General features: G+C 46.8%; 1 protein-coding gene and 1 long non-coding RNA gene across 2 annotated transcripts; both read right to left on the reverse strand.

Moving 5' to 3' along the window:
• Positions 1-261: 261 nt before the first annotated feature.
• Positions 262-22554, reverse strand: LOC311581726. The gene is made up of 3 exons (XR_014773865.1): positions 22241-22554; positions 2166-2354; positions 262-560 (listed from the first exon to the last, which is right to left on the reverse strand). It is a non-coding gene; the product is annotated as an uncharacterized lncRNA (long non-coding RNA).
• Positions 19506-21991, reverse strand: PAQR9 (progestin and adipoQ receptor family member 9). Its single transcript, XM_084754251.1, has one exon. It carries the CDS (start codon positions 21575-21577, stop codon positions 20450-20452), a length of 1128 nt encoding a protein of 375 aa, XP_084610377.1. The 5' UTR covers positions 21578-21991; the 3' UTR covers positions 19506-20449.
• Positions 22555-22561: the final 7 nt, after the last annotated feature.

Here is a 22561-nt window from a genome sequence, read left to right on the forward strand (position 1 = left end):
TTTTCTATCGGGCTTTTTAAATTATTAAATAAAACAATCCTCTCAAGTAATTTTTTTTTTCTGTTCTGTCTATGATGCCATAATTTGGTTTTATAGCTCAGAGGTTCACAAACTTTTTCGGCAAAAGGCCAGATAGTATTTCAAACTTCACGTGTCATACCGTCTCTCTTGCAGCTCCTCAGTCCTGCCACCGTGGCCATACGTCAACCACAGAAGATACATAAATAAATAAGTGCTGCTGTGGAACAAGACAACTTTATTTATGGACACTGAAATTTGAGATTCACATGTCATAAAGTATTCCTCTTCTTTTGATTTTTTTTTTCAACCATTTAACTATGTGAAAACTATTCTCAGCTTGTGGGCCTTACAAACGCAGGCAGAAAGCTGGGTTTGCCCTGTGGCTGTTGTTTGCTAAATATAATACAGTTTCTGGCTAGAGGCAGACTTAGGTTTGTATGGAGACTGAATCTTTTATAATTAGGGGACTTTTAAGAAAAGGAATACAAGGCTGGGGATGTTGCTCAGGGGCAGAACGCTTGCCTAGCATATGTCAGGCCCTAGGAGAAAGAGAGGAGGAAAAAAAAAATATCAAATTCCAGGATTAGCTACAGTGGTTTGTAAGCAAGATACAGACACCGAGCTTTTTAGAGTTCAGGTGACTCTGTTTCTGGTACCTAGAAGATGAGGGAAGATTCTGCTACCAGACCTGGCTGGTGAGTGGAGTCACCAAGGGGACTTTTTTAAAACTTCAGGTTCCAAAGCTCTGAGAGATGCCTGAGTTAGGCTCTCTGAGGACCGAGCCTGGGAATCAATGGCTCTCCCTTCTCCCTGGGTGATTCTCCTGTGCAAACAAGGCCAGAAACTACTACCCTACTTATTTTTTGTTTTGCCTTTGAGACAGTCATCCTGGAACTCACTCTGTAGACCAGGCTGGCCTGCAATTCACAGAGATCTATCTGCCTCTGCCTCCCGAGTGCTGGGATTAAAGGCGCGAGCTACTACGCCCGGCCCTCTACTCACATTTTTATAGCTGAGCAAATCCGTCAGCACTGGTGCCACAAATACGTTCATTGCTTGCCCGCTTTGATGCTATTATCACTGACTCATAGACCAAATGTTCAGGTTTTATTGAGAGTGCAGTAATATTAGATCATCTCAATTGGATAAACACAGACCACAATCCCACACACGTCACTCCTCTACTCTCAGGGTCTCTATTTCCTTTACATGGCAGGGACTCACTCTAGCCCAGGCTGTCGTCAACCCCACAGTGACCCTCCTTCCTCACCCACCCAAGTGCTGCTGGCATTATAGGCATGAGCCACGAAACTGGCCGGTCTGTCTTTTATCGGTGAGTTAACCCATGTGTAGCGAGTTGAGCCTTCTTGACCTCGGCCCGCTTTGTTATTGGTTATTGTGAGTGTGATATCCAACACTAAGCACTTGAAAGATTTCCTTCTGTTTCTTTGTTTGTTTTTGAGACAGGGCCCCCTGCTTCCCAGGCTGGCCATAAACACGCTATTTCGCTGGGGATTGCTTTGAACTTTTGATCCACATGGCTTCACTCCCCAGATGTGAGGATTATACACTTGTGCCTCGACGTGCCAGCCTCTTCACACTCTCAAAGTCTTGGAGTTGGCACACATTTCAGGTTCTTAGGGAACATCTGACAGCTCTGTCATCACGGCCTGGAGAAATGAGCTAATAAGTATCGACATAAGGCTGGGAGCTGAGTCACTCGCCACTGCCTAGGACTAAGGGTGGAATTCACAGAAGCCTGTCTGCGTCCCTGTGAGGGCTGGTTTCCTCGGGCCTATTGGGTTATTGTATTATTCCATGTTACTGACATGCCTGCTTGCCTGATATTGGGCCACTTTGTGTGCAGAACAGGTAGACATGCTATTGATCTTGTCTATTTTGGGCCATCTGGGAACCTACGTTGCTTTTGGTAAATAAAAGCCGCATCACTGCCAGTAATACACCTCCTGAGTCACCTCGAATCTTCATTTTAGGGTCTAGGAAGACATGGCCTTGCTTTTTTACATGACTCTCGTTAGTAGGGACTTCAGAATTTAATGTCACGGGAAGTATGCAAGCTCAAATGCCCCTAGGTTTTGTTGTTGTTGTTGTTGTTTTCACTGCCAGAGAACAAAACTACTTACATTGTTCATTTGGAAGCATGTAGAGAAATTGCTGGTTTTGGCTGTTTCTGGGGCAGTATGGTGTTAACGGAGACCAGCATCGCCTCTCTCCTGGTTAGAGATTTTCATTCTTGGAAGCTAAGACTCTATCGTGTCAAACGGTTTCTTCCAACAAGGACTACCGAGTTAGCCATTCACTCATCTGTTCATCTGAAACATATATAATATGCGTACATAAATTAGTCCTAACAAGGTGTCGGGGACTGTGATGGACGCTGAAGGTCCAACTCACAGGCTCAGGGTTTAGATTCCAATGGGGAGTGTGTTGGTTAGGCTGTGGTTCTGTCAACTGACACAAGCCAGGGTCATTTGGGAGGAAAAAAACTTCAGTTGAGAAAATGCTCCATCAATCCGGCCTGTAAGAGGCATTTTCTTGGTTGATGATTGATGTGGGAGGGTCCAGCCCACTGTGTGTGGTGCCACTGTGGGCAGGTGGTTGACCCACAACGCAGGGTGAGGTGAGAAATCCCAGTAAACGGCACTGGCCTATGGTCTCTGCTTCAGTGCCTGCCTCCAGGTTCCTGCTCTGAGTTCCCAGCACAATGGACTATAAGCTGCAAGACCAAATAAGCCCTTTCCTCTTCAAGTTGCTTTTGGTCATAGTGTTTATCACAGCATTTGAAAGCAAAGGAGAGCAGAGAGAGAAACAAGAGGAGAAGTTCACTGAGTGATAAACGATGTGTGGGAAAGAAAATGGTGTCTGCGTGATGGAGGAGTGTGTTTGGGGAGAGAAGGAAAGAGTAACCCAAAGTTGTGCCCAAAGTAATGGCGACATTGGAGCTTTTAGCCAAAGGATGGAAAGGCATGTCTCTACAGATCTCAGAGAATAGCTACCATGAGCTGTCCAGCCCAGGCACACTTTGAAATGGTTAAAGCTTGGTTATACCGGGTCAAGTAAAACATATACTAAAGGTAACTCACTTGGTCTTATACTTTCAATATGCCTATTAGAATATTTAAAATTACATATGGGGTTCACATTATATTTCTACTGAACATCCCTTTATTGTCCTACTAGGTGTCTATCGCCGTGATACAATATCCTGACCAAAACTGAATTGGGCAGAAGAGGGCTTGTTCGGGCTGTAGCATTTTATAATCCGTCACGAAGGGAAGTCAGAGCAGGAACTGAAGGCAGGAACTGATGCAGAGACCACGAAGGAAAGTTGCTTCCTGGTTTCCTCTTGTGGCTCTCTCAATCGGCCCATGGGTGGCTCACCCACAGTGGCCCAGACCACGCTGACTGTCAATCAAGACAATGTCTCAAGGACCTCCCACAGGCTGCTGGCTGCTCACAATGTGTTACAGAGGCTTGTGGCAGGCATGCAGGAATCCAGTGAGAGTCCAGAGCACCCCTTCCTTCCCACCTGTACCCCCTTTCTTTCTGCTATCTTACCTGGTTCTGAAAGAGCTCTTTCTTGCAACCTTCTCATAAACATAGTAACCCTGTGTCTCTGAGTGCAGTGTATAGGGCGGTGGGAGGAACAGTGGACTTAAGAATACCCCTACTCCCAACTTAGGGTACAGTTTTCCCCTCTCTTGTTGTAAGGAATTTCACTCTGCTTCTTCACAAGGTTGTGGACAAGAACACCGTAGCAGCCCACATGATGTACCAGTACAAGGATGATTCAAGATCCTAACATGGCCCAAACAGCTAGGCACTATGCTAGGGCCGCCTATTTTTCAAGACGGTATGTGATTTCTCAGGAGAGGTTGTGAACTGGCACCAGCCTTTGTCGAGGGAGCCAAGGGATGCTGTGAGTTGACAGATACTCTTGTTGAAACCATTTGTGAGGGGCTGGAGAGATGGCTCAGAGCACTGACTGCTCTTCCAAAGGTCCTGAGTTCAATTCCCAGCCCCCACATGGTAGCTCACAACCATCTACACTGAGATCTGATGCCTTCCTCTGGCCTGCAGGCAGAACACTGTATAAATAATAAATAAATAAATCTTTAAAAAAAAGGAAACTATTTATGTAACTATACAGAAAAAAATAGAGGAAGGGGATAGAAAGATGGATCAACAGCTATGACTGTATACTGCTCTGGCAGAGGACCCAAGTTGGGTTCCCGGCATCTACCTCACATGACTAACAACTGCCTGCATCTCCAGCTCCAGGGGATCTGACCCACTATTCTGGCACCCGAACTCACATGCATACACCGATATCACACACACAAACACACACTTAAAAATAAAGTAAAAAGTGCTCGCTTCGGCAGCACATATACTAAAGTTGGAAAGAGAAGAGAAGATTAGCAAGGCCCCTGCACAAGGACAACATGCAAATTCGTAAAAATAACAATAATAATAACAAAGTAAAAAAAGAACAAGAATAAGGAGTATAAAGGTAATGTGTCAAAGCTGCCCTTGTATGACCGCGATGAGCCTTGACTTCCGTTATCTGCTCCAGATCACTTTATGTATTATGCTGGCTCCGACACATTAGCTTTGCATTTGGCAAGACCAAAGGCGCACCAGAAATTAAAATGAGGAGCTTCTGGCTAAGTTTCACACCTGCCATTGCCATACTGATCCTTTCTCCAGAAGCTAAAATTGGCCAAAATAAAATACCAAAAAATCAAGATTAAAAACAAAACAAAACCAGAAAAATAGCAATAAAAATAGAAGGAAACTAGGATGAGTGTAGTCTCCCTACAGCTGATTTATTGTACATCTGCAGAACCATCTGTTCTGTACATTGTATTAAATTATTGTGTGTGTGAGTGTGCAAGCACCATGGTGTGTGTGTGTGTGTGTGTGTGTGTGTGTGTGTGTGTGTGTAAGGACAACTTGAAGGAATCAGTTCTTTCCTTCTGCTAAGTGGGTTTCAGGGGTTGGACCCCAGGTCGTCAGGCTTGGAATCAATCACTTTTACCCACTGGGCCATCTTGTCTGTCCTATATCTATGCTTTGAAATCAGTTTTATTTTGTACTTTGTTTCTGGGAACTAAAATCAGAGCCTAAAGCAACTCCAAACTCACGTTTATAGATTACCATCAGAACAGAACTACCCTGAGGTGAAACCCCACTAGTACAGCCACCATTGGACTAAGAAGCCTTAGAGCAGAGACCCTCTCAGGGCCTCATGCTCCCAAGCTGGCTTAAACCATTGGCAATCCCACTGCCTAGTGCCAGTGCCGTGATTGCAGGTGTTAGCCGCTGTGGCCTGCAATCATGTGGAAGTGATAATTACATCTTGAAGAGAATTACGTTTTATACTGATAAACATCCACATGATGTCCACCCTTCTGGAAGTTTCCTACATGGTTTTATATGTTGTAGAGGACCTGGGCGGGAGAGAAGGAAATATGTAAGCAGGTGAATAGGAATTCTCTCTTACTGATCCTATAGCTTTAAGCATTACACATTTTGAAGGCAAATCCCCATTATTTTTTTCTAAATTATTTTACCTTGCAAGAAAAAAGAAAAAAAAAAAAAAAGGAGAACAGAAACCGATAGCAGATTTCTGAGACAGAAAGAAAAGAAAATCCTTTGCAAGTGATTAAAAAAGCAATGCAAGTTCTGTGGGAACGGTTTCCTTCCCTTGCAGGCTGCAGATGCACATGGTGAACCAGTGTTCTTTCTTTGGTTCTTCTGCGATGCCCACTGCACATGTCACATGCTACAAAGAGTCTGTGATTTTCAATAGCCTTTTCCAGTATCTTCTCAGCTTACTGTTTTCTCTATGTGCTTGTGTTGGAATCCTTTTGTGTTTGTTGTTGTTGTTGTTTAAGCACTAGGGGTAAAGTCAGGGCTTTCTTCATGCTAGGCAAATGCTCCCTAAGCTGCTACATCCCTTGTCCTTAGCTTTTTTGAGCCAGGGACAAATTATTTAGCCCTGGCTAGCCTTACATGCCCACTGAGGCTGGGGCTGCAGGCACGCTCCACCGCGCCTAGCTTTGAATCTGTGAGTTTCCCACTCTATGAAGATTATTTGCTACCTTTCAGGGATACTGACTGGTTCCATCGTTGCAATTTTTAGCCCAGCTGTTTTGAGTCTGAGGATATCAACAATATCAACACTTTTGTCGAATCTGAACCTCATTCTGATTCATGCTTTGTGTCTTCAAACTGTGGGTACCTACTGTCCCCCCTCCTTTCAGTAAGCCTTGCGACTTGTTTGTTTGTTTGTTTGAAAAAAATAGACATGTTTTCTGGGTGGAGTGAAACACAAAGACTCTGTGCTGCGCCCTGCTCCGTGGCCCTCTGTGTCCCCATGTCCATTTCCAATCTCACGTGGCAGCTGCTCTGTGACCTCGCTTGTCTGGTGGATGTGGGAAGTGTTCGTTGTGGGTTTTCATTTCAGCTTCTTGTTTGCCTTTTGCTTGCTACTTTTGGAATCACAACCTCCAAGTTCCTTACTCGCCTCCCTGGAAACCAGAAGTCCTCAGCCTATATTCTCCACTCAGAGGAAACGAGAGCCACCAAGAGAAGCAGAGAACAAGGCTGTGGGTTAGCTCAAGAATTGCATCAAGTTGTGTGTGTGTGTGTGTGTGTGTGTGTGTGTGTGTGTGTGTAAGGAAGAGGCAAGCTCAGGATAGACCCTTAGTGGCAGGCCTTCTGTGACACAGTCCAGCCAGGGTTCAGTGGGTTCAGTGGGAGGGACTTTTGCCAGAAGAAGTTTAGGAAGCTGTTAGGACAAACTGAGAGCCGCATTACAGACAGAAGCACCTCGTTCAGAGCAAGAGGAAAGAAGGCAGCTTCTAAAGCCCTGACTCACTTCCGGCTCCTCCCGGCCAGGATGGAAGGCCATGGTTGACTTTTTAGACCAAAGACTCAGAAGAATATACTTCTTCTATGCCCTGGTTAAATGGTGTCTTTTGCTGGGATGAAACACCGCCACCAGAAGCAACTGAGAAGGAGGAAAAGGTTTTTTACTTGGCTTGCACTTCCATTTTGTAACCCAACACTGAGAGAAGTCAGGGCAGGAACTTAGGGCGAGAACCTGGAAACAGGAACTGATGCAGAGGTCATGGAAGAGTGCCCACAGTGAGCTGGGCACTTCCACATCAGTCATAAAGCAAGAAAATGCCCCATCGGGTTGCCTCTTCCCAAACAGTGGAGCTTGTACCCAGTCAACAAAAACTAACAAGGACACACTATTACTGGCCTTTTGGTTACTAGGGGCATGAAATTAATATGAACAATATATAAACTATTTTTATGGGAATACTTATAACTTAGGCTGTTTATTTTAGATTTCTTTCATTCAACATTTACTTTGTTTAAAAAAGAAAAAAGAAAAAAGAAATATGTGTGTGCGTACACACACATGCCACTGTGCACACGTGGAGCTTGGAGGACAAGCTTGCGGATGTTTGATCTCTCTCCACAATATGGAGCCAGGGCCAGGAACGGAGCTCAGACCATCAGGCTTGGCAGTAGGTACCTTACACACACACACATCAATCCACCTCCCCAGGCCCTCATTTGATGAACATTCTAGATAGCCATACTGCACCTCCCTTTACTCATTTAAAAGTCCCATTAAATCAGGGAATTTTCCAGGTAATTATCTTCCTAATGTTTAACATTTTGCTTTTATTTTTCTTTGAACCAAACTCCCCAAAGAAAGCACCTGCTTTGTCTTGCCCAGAAATTTAAAGATATATATCAGAATCTCAACAGCATGTTTGCTGTGGTTTGGGGAGCAGGCAGCTATTCCTCCCCATTTCCAGAATCTTCTCCAAATGCCCATTGATGGCAGGGTCCCATGAAGCCTGAACTGGTCTCAGACTCATCCTGTATGTAGCCCAGGCAAGCATGGAATTCAGTATGTAGCTGAGAACTGCCTTGAATTCCTGGTCTCTACCTCCCTCAGTCCCCTTCATGCCCAGATTTTCCCCCACAATTTCTGATCATCTCTTTTTTTTTTTTTTCTTGATTACCTGGGTTGTCAGTCTGATCTCAGCTGCAGTCAACAGAAGCCACTCAGACAATTGGGCTGAGGGGGGTTGACTATCAGGCAATGGCTGCCTTACAAACTCACTGGATAAAACTAGATTCTTCTAGTTTATCCTGAACAAAGAAGACTCTAGTGTACCCTGAACAAGTGTCCCGAACAAGATGGCAGTACCCTGATGGGACAGCAATGCTGATGCCAAGCAGCAGAACCAGAAAGCTGCTGACCAAGACCTCATACTATAGTGATGCTGGTGGTTTCTGTCCATCCCTTAGAGAGATCTGACCTGCTAGAGACGATAAGGCAGCAAAGGAGATAGCGTGAGCGCAGCAGAAAGTTACAGAGGCCACAGAGCGTGGCTGGACGAGAAATTCATGGAGAAGAGGATCTCAGGAGCCTCTGCCAGGCTGGGGAAAAAGGCTCAGTGGATAAAGTGTTTGCCGTACAAGCGTGAGACCCTGGATTTGGGTTCTTAGCACCAGAGTAAAAGCCAGGCATGCAGCATGCATCTGTAACTGCAGCGCTGGAGGGCAGAGAGGCTCAGATCCCCGGGCGCACGGGTCAGCCGGTCTGACGAGGCAGTAAGCTCCAGGGTTAGTGAGGGACTCTGTCTTGAAAACTGAGATGGATGGAGAGAAATGACGACAGTACCTGTGGCTTCCACACACCCTTGCACAGTCTAGTACATCCACACATCACATGCCTTCCTTCCATACACACACACACACACACACACACACACACACACACACACACACGCATATGCACACACATACACACACCACACCACATGCACACACACACCACACACACATGCACACACACATTCCACAGATAAAAATTGTATCAATCAAAAAGTGGTTAACAATTGGAGAAAGAGTAAAGGACCCAGAGCATAGTGGGTGAAGGAGCAGGAGGTAAGACAGGACAACACCCTGCACCTTTCTGAAAGCTGTAAAGGAGGGGAAAGACAGTAATCACAGCATGGTACAGGCGGGACTGGGCAATTGTCTCAGCTGGGAAAAGGCAGCCACTAGTCGTCCATGTTCTAATGCTCTCAGGAGTAATTCAGTCAGGAGGAAATAGCTTAAAACAGGCTGGAGAGCAATGCCTGATGGGTACAGCTGGTTCCTGAACAGGGAAGTGGTGGGACCTGAAATTTGAGAAGTGAAGAGAAAAACGGTTAGAGACTTGAAACACCTGAACTGGAGGTCACGCGATAGAAATAGAGGCTATCCCGAGCGGAACTCCTGATGCAGACTACAGGGCTGGCAAAACGGCTCAGCGGGTGTGCTGGTTGGCGTCCGTCAGTCAGCCTGACACAAACCTAGACCTATTTTGGGAGAGGGGCTCTCAATTGAGAAAATGCCTCTACCAAATTGGCTGGTAGGCAAGTCTGTGGGGAGTTTTTGTTTTGTTTTGTCGGTTTTTCAGGACAGAGTTTCTCTGTGTAGCCTTGGCTGTCCTAGACTCGCCTTGTAGACCAGCCTGGCCTCGAACACACAGCAACCCGCCTGCCTCTGTTTCCCCGAGAGCTGGGGTTAAAGGTGTGCGCCGCCATGCCGGGTCCTGTTGGGAGTTTTCTTGATTGACAGTGATGTAGGAGGGCCCAGCTCGGTGTGGGTGGTGCCACACAGTGCGGGTGGTGCTGGGTTGGTTCAGAAAGCAGTCTGAGCAAGCCATAAGGAACAAGCTAGTAAGCAGGGTTCCTTCATGGCCTCTACTTCGGTTCCTGCCTCCAGTTTTTGCCTTGAGTTCCTGTTCTCACGTCCCCCAGTGATACAATGTGACCTGGGAGTTCTAAGCTGAATTAAGCCCTTTCCTTCCAGCGTTGCTTTTGGCTGTGGGATTGTATCACAGCAATAGAAATCCTAAGACAGTGGATAAAGGTGCTGGCTACCATCTATGCTTTCCTGAGTCCAATCCCTGTGTCTTGGGGTGACAAAATTTTCCTGGGGAGATGCAACACAAATCTACTCACTCCAGATAGGGAACCATGACAGACCCGAACATGGGTACCACCAAAGTCCAACTTAGTGAGCCAATGAGTTTTATTGATGTTGCTCATAGAAATATGGGTGAGGGGTTACTGGTAGGTGTAGAAATGGCTCAAAGACAGCTGTATCACCAAAGCCCACGCCAGCACGAGTGACAGCTTTGCTTGTCTGAGAAGTGTTCCCAGTAGGAATGCTCAGTCTTTATTGCTTACTCTGGCAGGGAGGAGCCTAGTGAATTGGGTCAGTTTCAGGGACTTCCTGAAGCTATTTTGAGTTGTTTACTTTCCCGTTTAAGAAGCCTCTCTGCGGGATAGAGTGCTTTTTTTTTTTTCTCATAAAATTGCACAGCAATGTGTTGGAAGTAGAGAACCAGATGCTTCAAGTTGTCCTCTGATCTCCACACATGTACTGTGGCACAGCCCCCCCCCCAATAAGTAAGTAAATAAATAAATGTAATTTTAAAAATTGAAAAGACATTATACAAAGATTTAGTATGCAGATCCTAAAAAGCTGGATGAGCAGAGATGAGGTGGCCTGGGCTGTGTGATCCAGTGACTCGATTGACAGAAATGAAGATATTGAGACTATCTATCAGGCTGTGGAGACAACGGACCCCAAGAAAGGGGAGTTTCTCTAGCCATCTCATGCTAGGAGAAAAGATCCCCTGTTGGGGAGTGGGGCTGTGCAACTTGCCTCCAGAAAAAGAGATCTTACAGTTCTGAAGACTTGTCAGCCACCTTATAAAGGTAAACCCAGTCAGTGCTGAGTCATCCAGAAGATGAACTCGGTGGAGGACGAGTGGAGAGCCTGGTTTTCTGTGCCCCTTGTCCCAAGGTGGCTGTATTGGATAAATCTTACTTTTCACGCTATTTGGCTGTTTTAATTGACTTCTCATGGACCTGTGGCCAAATTTCACTTCTTAGGTACAGACGCTCACCCACGGGACTGAGGTGAACAAATGTTACAAAAAAGCTCAGGCACTTGGGGTTTCAGCAGTCAATCCAACCTCAACTGAACCCTAAAACAAAGGGAACCTACTGGCTTGTCAGAGAAAGTCCAAAGGTGTGTAGGCTTCAGGCACAGACTAAACAGTCTCTTTAAGATTATTCTGCCGGATTTACTGCAGATGCTAACATTATTCTTATCTTGCAGCCTTCTTGCCAGGCTAGACAATGGCTGATAACAGTAATCAGGGTTGAAAATTCAGGGGGGAAAAAAAAACCTTAGAAGTCTGGGAAGGAGGAAAATGCCTTCTTCCTTTCGATCCAGTCTCCTACCATTTCATCCCACTGGCAGGACCTTAAAAAAAAAAAAAAAGTACAGGGACACCCAGAAGCAGCTTCCCCATGCAGAGTGGGTGAGGGACAAGTGACAAGTGAGTCTGAAAGCAGGAGGAAGGTGTCTCAACAGGTTCAGGAGACACTGGGCAGTCAGACAGAGCAGCCCTCTTAGGCGTGGCCTTAGATCAGACTGGGAGGTGGCCAAATGTCTCAATGAATCTTTTTTGTTTCTGTTTTTTTTGTTTTTCGAGACAAGGTCTCTCTGTGTAGTCTTGCCTGTCCTGAACTCACTTTGTAGACCAGGCTGGCCTCGAACTCACAGTGCTCCACCAAAGGTGTGCGCCACCACACCCGGCTGTCTTAATGAATCTTAACCTGAGGGTGGTTCTAGGGCCTGAAGTACCAAGTCAGGGTTTGGGGCTGCCTTTGGGAAGGGGGGCTGTAAGCATTGAAGTAGCCATGTAGTAGTTGTATTCTGCGAAGAATACTTATATAGAGAGGAGGCTGTGTGCTAGCCAGGGGGAGGCTGGGCTATGGCTCCTTCCTTCCTTTCCTTCCTTCCTTCCTTCCTTCCTTCCTTCCTTCCTTCCGGACCACAGAGTAATAGGACATTGGTTTGACTGGCACTCACAGACACAAGCTCTCACGTTCCCCCAAGGCAGCCTGATCGTCATCTTCCACGATGATGGGCATTTGCGGTTTGCCTCTCTACCATGCAGCGCTGAGGGTGGATGAAATTGCCAGCAGTTAGTTTTGCCAGCCTTCCTGTGGGAAACTGGTGGTTCTAAAGCCCGCTCAAATGGCAGGCGGCTGTATTTTGTCTTTTAAAAGGCCAGTTACATACTTTCCAGGAATTTGAGTTGGGGACAGCTACAACCAGGGCTAGAGAGAAGCAGACATTGGCTTGTCTGGTAGCAGTGGCCCGGAGGGCAGCTCTGGAGGCAAGCAGGTGCACTTGCCTGGACTCCCCAGCACTGTCCGTCTGACCCATCAGCTCTCCGGAGTCAATGAACGAACAGCCCATGGTTCCTTCTATAGCCCTTGCTTCATTGAAAGGAAAATTTCCTGCCCCTAATAACCGAAAGCCTCCAACCGAGTCAGTGTGCTTTAAAGACTTAGTACTAAAATGCTCCAGAGCTAAAACACTTGAGTCTTCCTTCCTAGTAGCATTTGGGATGAAAATATTGTACATTCCCAACATCATAAGAGTTCAAGGCCGGTATTCACCCTCCAGGACCCATGGACCATGCACACCCTTTAAAATCAGTGAGTTTATATCACAGTAGATATAGTACCTTAGGGGATTTTCTTTTTTATCTAAGGTTGTAAAAATAATACACTAAGGATTTTTCAGGGCCATAATATCCTTTGGTTGTCATATTTCCTTATATTTATCAGCATTACACATAATTTTGCTGCTTTCTTTCTTTTCAGACAGTGGCTTGCTAGATAACTTGGGCTAGCCTGGTACTCACTGTGTAGTCCAGGCTGGCCTTAGCCTCCTGAGTACTGGAAGTGTTTCCGTGTATTTTGCTGTCAGTTTAGGAATACTTAACTGCAGAGTATAGCCTGAACATTCACAAAGGAACACAAACGCAGTCCTAAACACTGTGCTTACAAATCATTTATTCTTATTCCGTACATTTGTTTTTCAGCAAAAAAAAAAATGCATAGTTATATCATTTTTACAGATTTTTTTTTTCATATTCCAGACAGGAGAGAACAAATGTCTGAGAAAACTAAAATCTTAGCAAACTGTACAACAGAAATGAAAGGCAATTTGTTCAGTCACATGCACAGAATTGACCAGAATAAGGTCTGTTTCTATAAATGATTTTTGCCTCATGTTTCTGGAAATCTGGAATTATGATGAAGTAATGTTCTTCTGTCAGAAGACACTCACAGTCCAGGCTGGAAGTTCTCACATCCCGAGCATACCTCGCTTGCTAAGTCAGCTCTTAGAGTGAGGGCTGGAGTCAGGGTGGCCTAAGAAGAATTAATTTAGCAAGCGGTGGGGAAAAATTCTTTATGCTTGCGTTATTCTTTACCCCCATCTTTCTCCACTATCACCATTAAATGAGCTTTAAAACCAACAGCTTTCTGTTTGATGTGTAAAATCCTCTGCCTCTGCCTCTGCCCTTGAAGACAGATAGGCCTTCAAGCAATATCCTCCTCATAAGGCAGATCGATGGCTGAATGCCTAAGTCCACAAGGAATCCTTTTAGGAATCTGTTGTCTTTAGAGGCTGGCTTTGTGGAAAGCAAAGGCTTCGAAGGTGGTTGGAATGGGTTGGGGAAAGCTGAAATGAAGGTTCCAGTTCAGAGCTACCATGTGTCTAAGCAAAAGCAAAAACAAACAAACAAACAAACAAACAAAAACCCCACCACAGAATCCTGCCCACAGCCCCAGATGGAACGCTTTCCTGTCTATACAGCAATACTTGGGGCTTACAGTTCCGTGTAGAAGAAACCAGAGCCCGTGCTGAGCATCCAGCCGCGCTGTCTATGATTTGCCATGGTGACACCCCATCCACATGAAATATGCCTCATGTCCTTATTGCCTGGGTACTCAGTTACTAGGTTAGAATAATTTTCCTCATGGCTCCAGAAAAAGTAAACCAACTTGGCAGAGGCAGACCTACACTACTGAGCTTTCCCGGGAGAGGGAATTTAGTGACGTTTCTACGCAGAATTTTATAGAAAAGAGTTTTAAGTTTAGTTATGTTACACACCTAGAATCTATCTGATACTTTTTTTTTCTAAAAACAAACAAACAAAAGATGGTTATCCTTTTTAAAACTACACAATATTTACAGTTTGAAAGACCCAAGAGGCCTTTATTATTTGGGTGAGAGCTCAGAGAGATTAAATGCCCAAAGATGAGGCTTTGAAGAAAGCCCTGGTTCTCATCCGTGTACTAAGGCCTGCCTTCTTCTTTTTTTTTTTTTTTAAACAAACAAATCGCTATTACAAACTTTTGGAATATAAAATTAAAATATGTCTTTAAATTTTTTTCTATGAATTGCCTTTTAGTTTTTTTTATTTTTATTTTTTTGCATCCAGCCAGTTAAAAAAGACTATACTTTCTAAATAAAGATGGAATCAAAAGAAGGGAAAGAAACACGGCCCTATGCGTCACCCAGACGCTGGGTCTATTTCCATGGTGTCTTACCTCCGGTGGTGGTCATCCAGGAGAAACAGAGTCCTTATGGCATGGCTGAATAGCCCAGCCGAGGACCCCTCCCGACTCTGCCTTGAGTGCAAGTACTTATTGCATATTTTGGGTAGAGCTGTAAGGCATGGGGGAAGGTGGCCTGCTACTTTTTACACATTCGAGAGTAGATGTGCACACTCAAGACATTTCCTTGAGAAATGTCATGTTCAAAACAAGCAGCATTAATGCTTCTGTGTTACATTCAGAAGCATAACTGAAGTGGGGGTCGGGGTGGGGGTGGGGGTGGGGGTGGGGGTGAGGGTGGGGGTGGGGGTGGGGGTCGGGGTGGGGGTGGGGATTTCCTAAAGCTTAAAGAAGGGGCTGCCATCCTTCCACGCCAAAGAGTAACTGCGTATTGTTGCATGCAGGTGTGTGTTCAGAGCTCGCCAGAGGTCACACCCTGCCATTATTACTAGCATTTTGGGCCCTGACCTATAACTAAACTATCCAGTTCTGCAGCTTGCTCACTGACAGCATAAGAAACAAAAACAAGACAAGGCAAAACCAAAAGAAAGGCCCACAAGTTGGTGAGAAATCCACAAACCAGAAATGCAATACATTTGTTCTTTGGGGAATGACAACAGAAATTTATGTTAGGTTGGGTTTTGTTGTTGTTGTTGTTGTTGTTGTTGTTTGTTGTTGTTGTTGTTAGTATGAACTGATAATCATTCTGTAAATAAGAAAAAATATTGACAGTACCAACAATTTCAACCCTTCAATAGGGAGGCTCGTGGCTCCTCATAAAGTAGTAGCCTGAAATACCGGGTTTCAGACATCCATTGCTTCCTTTCTCAGGGTGGCTGGGCTCGTTTGCTTTCGTATGGCAACACATGTCAGCAGATTCCTTCAGGAAAGTGACTCAAACTGCCATTCACAATTAACCCTAATGTCTTTTTGACCTATGCCCTAATTTTATGGAAACAAATTAAGCCCCTGGATAAATGCACTACTCAAAATATCCCCTGGCACCAGTGCTGTAGTCCAAAGCGAAAGGATGTTGTTAAGATGCCAAATAGAATCCCTTTGCCACCTGTTTGTGCACTGACACCCTCGGAGTCCACATGCTTTTCTAGGGACAGATTTTTAAAACCAGGTAACACTGTCCATAGCTGAGCAGCTGCCTGTGCTGGCTGCTTGGATCCAATCCTTCAGCTCTTCTGCCAATCATATGATCCTTCTATTGACAAGTGATTTTTTTTTTATTTAAAAAAACATACTCTCTGGAGGTTACGACAAAAGGATCTTAGAAGAGGGAAGAAAAAGGCTAGGAAATGTTTGGGGACTTAAGCATTTAACCTCACTCTGTGAGGGATCTCACTTTGACATCACTACACTACCTCTGAAAGTCACTCAATTACACCTTATTTTAGGCACTTTGAATGGACTGCTCTTCAGAATGGTGTGGGTGTTATAACCCTTCACCATTAGTAGTGTCCCTGTTGTGGTGCTAAAACTTTAAACTTTGTCCAAACACACTCATACACACTCTCCTTACACCTGAACATATACACGCTCTCCTTTCTTTGTTTTTGTTTTTGTTTTTTCAAGACAGGGTCTCTCTGTTTAGCCTTAGCTGTCCTGGACTCACTTTGTAGACCAGGCTGGCCTCGAACTCACAGCAATCCGCCTGCCTCTGCCTCCTGAGTGCTGGGATTAAAGGCGTGCACCACCAGTGCCCGGCTCACACTCTCTCTTCTTACACCTGAATTGTACATTAAAGTTTCAAGGGTTTTTGTTTGTTTGGTCTGGTTTTTTTTTGTTGTTGTTGTTGTTGTTGTTGTTGTTGCTAAGGAACAGAGAGAAAAGTAAAAGGCTACAGATAAATTACTGTGTTAATTAAAATAAGACCCTAGAGAACCAATAGGAGAAAAGACTCAAACTGCTCTGCTCTGCTTTACTGTAAGATGAAAGGTAATTATACGGATAGATGTGTGGATCCTTGCTTAATGTCTTACACACGGTAGATGTTCAGTAGACCAGTAGGGAGATCACATGAAGACTAGATGGACATTAGTCAAAGATGCTCAGCAATGGCAAACTTGACAAAGAACAAGGCGATGAGCCCATGGCAGCTGGCAATATTTTAAGATTCCATCATCTAATTTTAAAGGTAGCCATCTCCTATTTTTGCTCTGTTTCAAATTTAAATATGTCCATTCAATTAAAGGGACATATTTATCCAAGATTGTATACAATGTCTCATTAGCATCTGTATGTGTGACCCTGTAACATAGTCCTGAAGACCAATAGACACAACTGTCCCTGCCTTCTAAAGTCAGTTTGAAGACTGAATTCTGTCACCTTCAGCAGATGGTTAAAAAAAAAAAAAACCCTTGAAAAGTAACTTCTACCATACCTGTCTACTATCACACATGAAAATCAACCAGCTGGGAGAATTGAGGATGAAAAATCCTGGCCTACTGCTGTTAGTCCTCAGATTCATCACCAGATCTGAGAAACTTACCAACTTTGCATTCCTAGCAAATGCTCCCATCCATGAAAGTAGCATGACGAATTAGGCTAAGTGCTTTTCTGACGGCGAGCACTTCCAGGCAGGGTTTATGAATGGAAGCAGGTGAAGGCCACTCTGGACGGTTATGTTAGCCCCGTACTTTCTCCCTGGGCTATTTATGGAACGCGTATGGCCAGTGGAAAAAGATCATGTTTATTTTTACAAGCCAGTCATGACATGAGGGAGTTTGTACTTCCTATCTCTGGGAAGGTCATCTTCTTCACCTGAGTGACAAGGACGGGAGCGGGGAAAAGGGCTCTCCTTTAGCCAACTAAACCTGAGTCTCAGCTACCCAACCCTGGGAGCAACTCACAGAGCAACAGGCACAGAAATCAAGTCATTTCCCAGGCCTGACTCCAAGGGGTTGCTCCCGGAGATGCCGCCTAGATTACAACTAACAAGTGAAGAGAAAACGGATTCTATAATATGCTTCAAAATTTTAATAGCGCATAGGTTGTATGAAGATAGTGAATTATTTATACTTTTGTCGTGTATTTCAAACTGTTAAATGCAATCAAATAAAACCGAATCTAATGGATGTGGCAAACTGGAAAACATGAGAAAGCATCTTTTTTGAAGAGTTTTATTCTGATGGCTACATTACTCCTGAAATGTGTAGCAAGCTTGGTTAGCTCTGTGCAGAGAGAGACTGGGTAAATATTTGCTTTAAAACAGCATTATCTTCCTTAACAGAAATAATATAAATTCAGCCAGGAACAAGTAGTTAAAGCATCCCTGATCTTGAACGGTGATGGTGTGTGTGTGGTGTATCTGCCAACAGGAAGGGGAGCTGGTACCGTTTTCAACTAGAACGTCCCATTGCTAAGGCTAGTGGCACCTAGAGAGAGGGGGAAAGGAGCATGGCAAAGGGACTGTCAGGAGAGGAGGGGAGGGAAGAAGAGGGGAGCCCTCCTGCTGTTCCCTGGGGTGTGCGGCAGGCCAGCTTGGGGGAGATGGTTCCTGGGAAAGCGGGCCATCTCGCTGGCGCGTGCATCGTAATCACCTGAAAATGATACGGGTATGATTTTATCCTCAAGTGGCCCCTGCTTAAAGACAAAGGCACACAGCAAGAAGAGACCTGGAAGATCTCCAACAGAAACCTAAAGATGACAAATTCTGGGTTTTAGTTCCTGTTCTCACGTTCATAGTTTCTTTCAGGTGTCTCGCTCTTGAGAGTTCCTTCCAAAGGGGGTGTCCCAATGCAGCAGCAACAACAACCACAACAACAAACTACAAAATGTTCCTTAGCCTATTCATCGGGTTTATAAATGAACATTCTCTGAGACTCTACAAGAAGCAACGGTGACATGCAAGTAAGTGTGTGTGTGGATCCATCCTGATTTCCCCTGCAATTGAACCTAAGTGCTGAAATGAAGGTTCGCCGAGGAACAGAGTGTCTGGCAGGTGCACACCACCAACCTCTGTGACCTAACAGAAATCTCCTCGCATCTTGCAAAGGACGACACAATGACATTCATCAGGGGTCGTGCAAACTGTATCTTCAGATCCCATTAAGAAGTCTTAAATCACACACACACACACACACACACACACACACACACACACACACACACACTCACATTTAGCTTCTGTGTCCAAGTGAAAACACACAGGGCATTGGTTCCTCCGGGGAATTGTGCCAAGATTCTCTATTTACAAATACAGTAGCAATTAAAAGCATAAAGAAAACACCAGTCTTTTCAGGAGCACTACCAGCACTGAAGCAAGTGTTCATATATCCTATGTGCTTGCCTTAAATTACATCACGAGGCCACGTGTAGTTGTTGCCTCTTAGCTAGAAGGGCTTACCAAGAACTGTGATGCTATTTAAACGCACTACGGCTAAAGAGTTGCCTTTTTGATGACAAGTAAGCATTTATAAGAAATGTATAACAACACTGGCCAATAGGGTCATTAGAAAGCTTCTGGGAGGAGGCATGTTTCCTAACCAGTCAAGGATTTGGGGTGACTACCAGTCGTTTCTACAGCCTGGATTCAAATGAGACTTTGATGTTTAACTGGGCGATTGTGGTCTCACTTAAGCTCGAAAATTTCCGGCAATAAAATAAGTAACATGCTCCTGACTTCCATACTAGAACTGCCTCACCCAATCCTGGTTGCCTTTTAAGGTTTAAGCAAGGATCCATGCGTCGCTGTCCTCTGCCCCAACCGCTGTGGTTGTACCGGGAACCTCAGCCACATTAGAGGGCTGACTCCTGCAGAAGCCGGGCACTCTGTACACTTCTGAGCTATTTCTGGTCCCGGCTACAAACCTAAACCCAGCCTCATCTTCCTTCTCTTCTGTCCAACCACGATTCGCAGGAAAGCAGGAAAGAGGACACTCTTCTCCCAGTACGAGAAGCTGGGTTTGAGGAGGACCAGTCATTTGGGCATTGCTTCAAAAGGCACATTTATTTTAGTGGCAATTTAAGTAAGAGAGGAAAGACTCAGATTTAAAAAAAAAAAAAAAAGAAAAAAAGACAAACAGAAACCCAGGGTGGGTTTTATGGAATACATCAAAGTAAGTAGGAACCGGAGACCTATACAAACCACTGGGACCTCGCCAACAGCCTAATCAGAGTCCCTAAGTACTCATTCACAGTTTTATCAGGACGCTCATAGGCCTTTCAAAAACACTGTTTTTTTAAAAAAACTTAGTCGAGAACTCTCAAGCAGCTTGCCCTAATGTCCAGTTCACGTGTGCAGTGCGGAAGGCTGCAAAAATCAAAATTACGTGACAAAGAAAACTCAGTGCATCTCACAGGCTTTGATAAATTATGAAAAAAAATCATTATATATTATCACTTAAATAACATCTGATACACATTTCAAAATAATTAACTTGTGTTCACATTCCATGCATTGTCTAGTGGGTTAAGCCCTGGGTTTGTGTTTTTGTGCCCATCTCCCAACAAAGAAAGCTCCCTTCTTTTGACAAATCCAAGCATCTCTAGACTGCAGTGGAAGCAGGCAGGGAGTTGTGTTTCCCCTCTTCACTGCATACCTGCCTTCACTAGGGGACACAGAAGACTACTAGAACAATCCAACTGTCTGGCGTTCTATCTGTAACCACAATCTTCACTGTCTTTGCAAAAATCCCTGGGTATCATAAGACAATACCTAATTTTCTTCTTCTTCATCCTCATCTCCCTCTTCCAGAGGCCAAAGTGGACTTGGGATTCCCCAACTAGCAGCAGACCTTTCTCTTTCCCTTGCGGTCTGCAGCACCCTCCTCTAGCAAAGAAGGAAACAAGAGCACTTGAAAACAAACCAACAGTAACAACAGAAACTCCACGCAAACAGGTGGGCAAACCATCGCCTCCTTCCCGGTGGAGGCTCACTTTTTACTGCAGAACTCAGAGTTGTTCAGGAACTTCCTGATGACTAGCCCCAAGCAAGCCACCAGCAGCAGCATGTAGCCAACCGTGCCCGAGAAGGTGGGTGCAGCAGGGGGCGCCTGGAGGAACTGGCGCAGGCCTTCTTCCACGTAGCACACCTGATCATAGATACTGAGGAAGGTGAAGATGTGGAAGAGCTGGTGACTGTGGCCGATGATGTCAAAGAGACCCGGCTGGATGCGCTCAGGGATCTTGCTCACGTTGAAGAAGGCAGCCACCACCAGCCAGAAGTAACGGCGGTAAAAGTGCACGAAGAGTGTGGGGTTCTCGCCTCGCAGGTCGAAGAGCCAGCTCTCTAACATAATGGGACAGGCCATGCTCAGTGGCATGACGAAGACAAAGGTGCGCAGGGCGAACGGGTAGGAGCACCAGTCAGTGCGGCTCTTGCAGCAAGCCACGGTGCAGGCCACGGCCAGCACGAAGGCCACGGGCAGCACGAGCGCTCGGTAGACCGCGATGAGGCGGGTACAGTCCACGTGCCAGCCCAGGCGCTGCTGTACGTACGGCGTCATGACCCTGGCGTCCAGCAGGCTCAGGCTGGGCAGCAGGTAGTAATAGTAGGCCACCGTGCTACCGAAGCCATAATAGCTGATGGAAGCGTAGTCCAGGTAGAAGAAGGCGGCGCGCAGGCGCAGCGACAGGCAGCTAAACACGTGCGCCGTGCAGCTCATGGCGAAGGTCAGCAGCACTCCCGACGCATAGCACCACAGCGGCAGCAGCCAGGGGTGGTGGAAGGGCACGTCGCTGCCGCCCAGGAAGAACAGGCGGCAGAACTTGCTGAGGAACAGCAGCAGCGGGATGAAGTGCGTCCAGAAGTTGAGCGTCTCATTGGTGGGCTTCAGCACCGAGGCCAGGCACTCTTGCGCCGTGCACGGCAGCCGCCGGTAGCCGGACAGGATGAAGCACTCTACGAAGTCGTCCGGCACCTCGTCCCAGCGCAGCAGCGGCTTGGCTGCGGCCGCCGGTGGGGTCCTGGGGGCCGGGGCGGGGGCGGGGGGCGAGCGCCGCGAGGCCGGGGCTGGCGGCCCCTTCGCCCCCGCGCCCCGCTGCTGCAGGCGCCGCGGCATGGTGCCCCGGGCTGAGCTAGGGCGCGCGCAAGGCGACCGCAGGCGCCGGTCGCCGTCGGAGCCTTTGTGCGCGCGCGCACGCGGGGCCGCGGCCGCAGGTTGGCGACGCGGCCTCGGCCCGGGAGCCGGGTGCTCCCGGAGCTGAGCGCACCGGGGGGTAGCTGCGCGCGGCTTCCAGGCGGCGCCCTCGCCACGCTCGCGCGGTGTCAGTGCGCGGCCGGCCGCGCTGCGGTGACTGCGGTGGCGCGGCTTACTGCAGCGGCGGCGGCGCGGCGGTGACTGGGCATCGTGCGCGCGGGGCGGGTAGCGGGAGGCGGGATGTGCGCGAGGCGCTGGCGGGGGAGGGCGGCGCCGCGCAGGGCGGGGGCCCCCGGGGTTAGGGTGTCTGCGCCGCAGCGGGGGATGGAGGTGTCCCCTGTCTCGCGTCGCCTACCATCCCCCTCTTGGGCTGCAGCCGCTCGAGCCGCCGCGTTAATGATTGATGCGGGGTCGGAGGCTGGCCAGAGACGCGGCCGCCAGCGACCAAGGCGAGGGTGGGCCAGGGGGTTCGAAATGCGACAAGCACGCCGGCGTTCTAGAGGACACTGGGGACCCGAGTTCGCGGGGGGGGGGGGGGGCGGGGGGTATGCGGGGGGCGGGGCGCAGGGATGCTCTAACTGTTACCTGCGGAGGTGGTAGGGAGGTTACTGCGGTACTCGCTTAGAGACGGTGTCCAGAGGCGGTTGTCAAACACCTGGTGCTGCCTCTCTGTCCCCTGCTCTGGCGTGTGTGTGTGTGTGTGTGTGTGTGTGTGTGTGTGTGTGTGTGTGTGTGTGTGTGTGTGTGTGTGTGTGTGTGTGTGTGTGTGTGTGTGTGTGTGTGTGTGTGTGTGTGTGTGTGTGTGTGTGTGTGTGTGTGTGTGTTCGTGTTCGCGCGTGCGTGCGTGAGTGTTGCCCTCCCACTCAATCCACGCCAAGCCTTAGTTTATCTCCTTTGCTCTAGTGG

This window comes from Acomys minous, assembly GCF_964271855.1.
Source record: "Acomys minous genome assembly, chromosome: 13".
Lineage (NCBI taxonomy): Eukaryota > Metazoa > Chordata > Mammalia > Rodentia > Muridae > Acomys > Acomys minous.

Coding starts and splice junctions, on each gene's coding strand:
- PAQR9 (XM_084754251.1), bottom strand. CDS start 21,577: ATGCCGCGGCGCCTGCAGCAGCGGGGCGCGGGGGCGAAGGGGCCGCCA.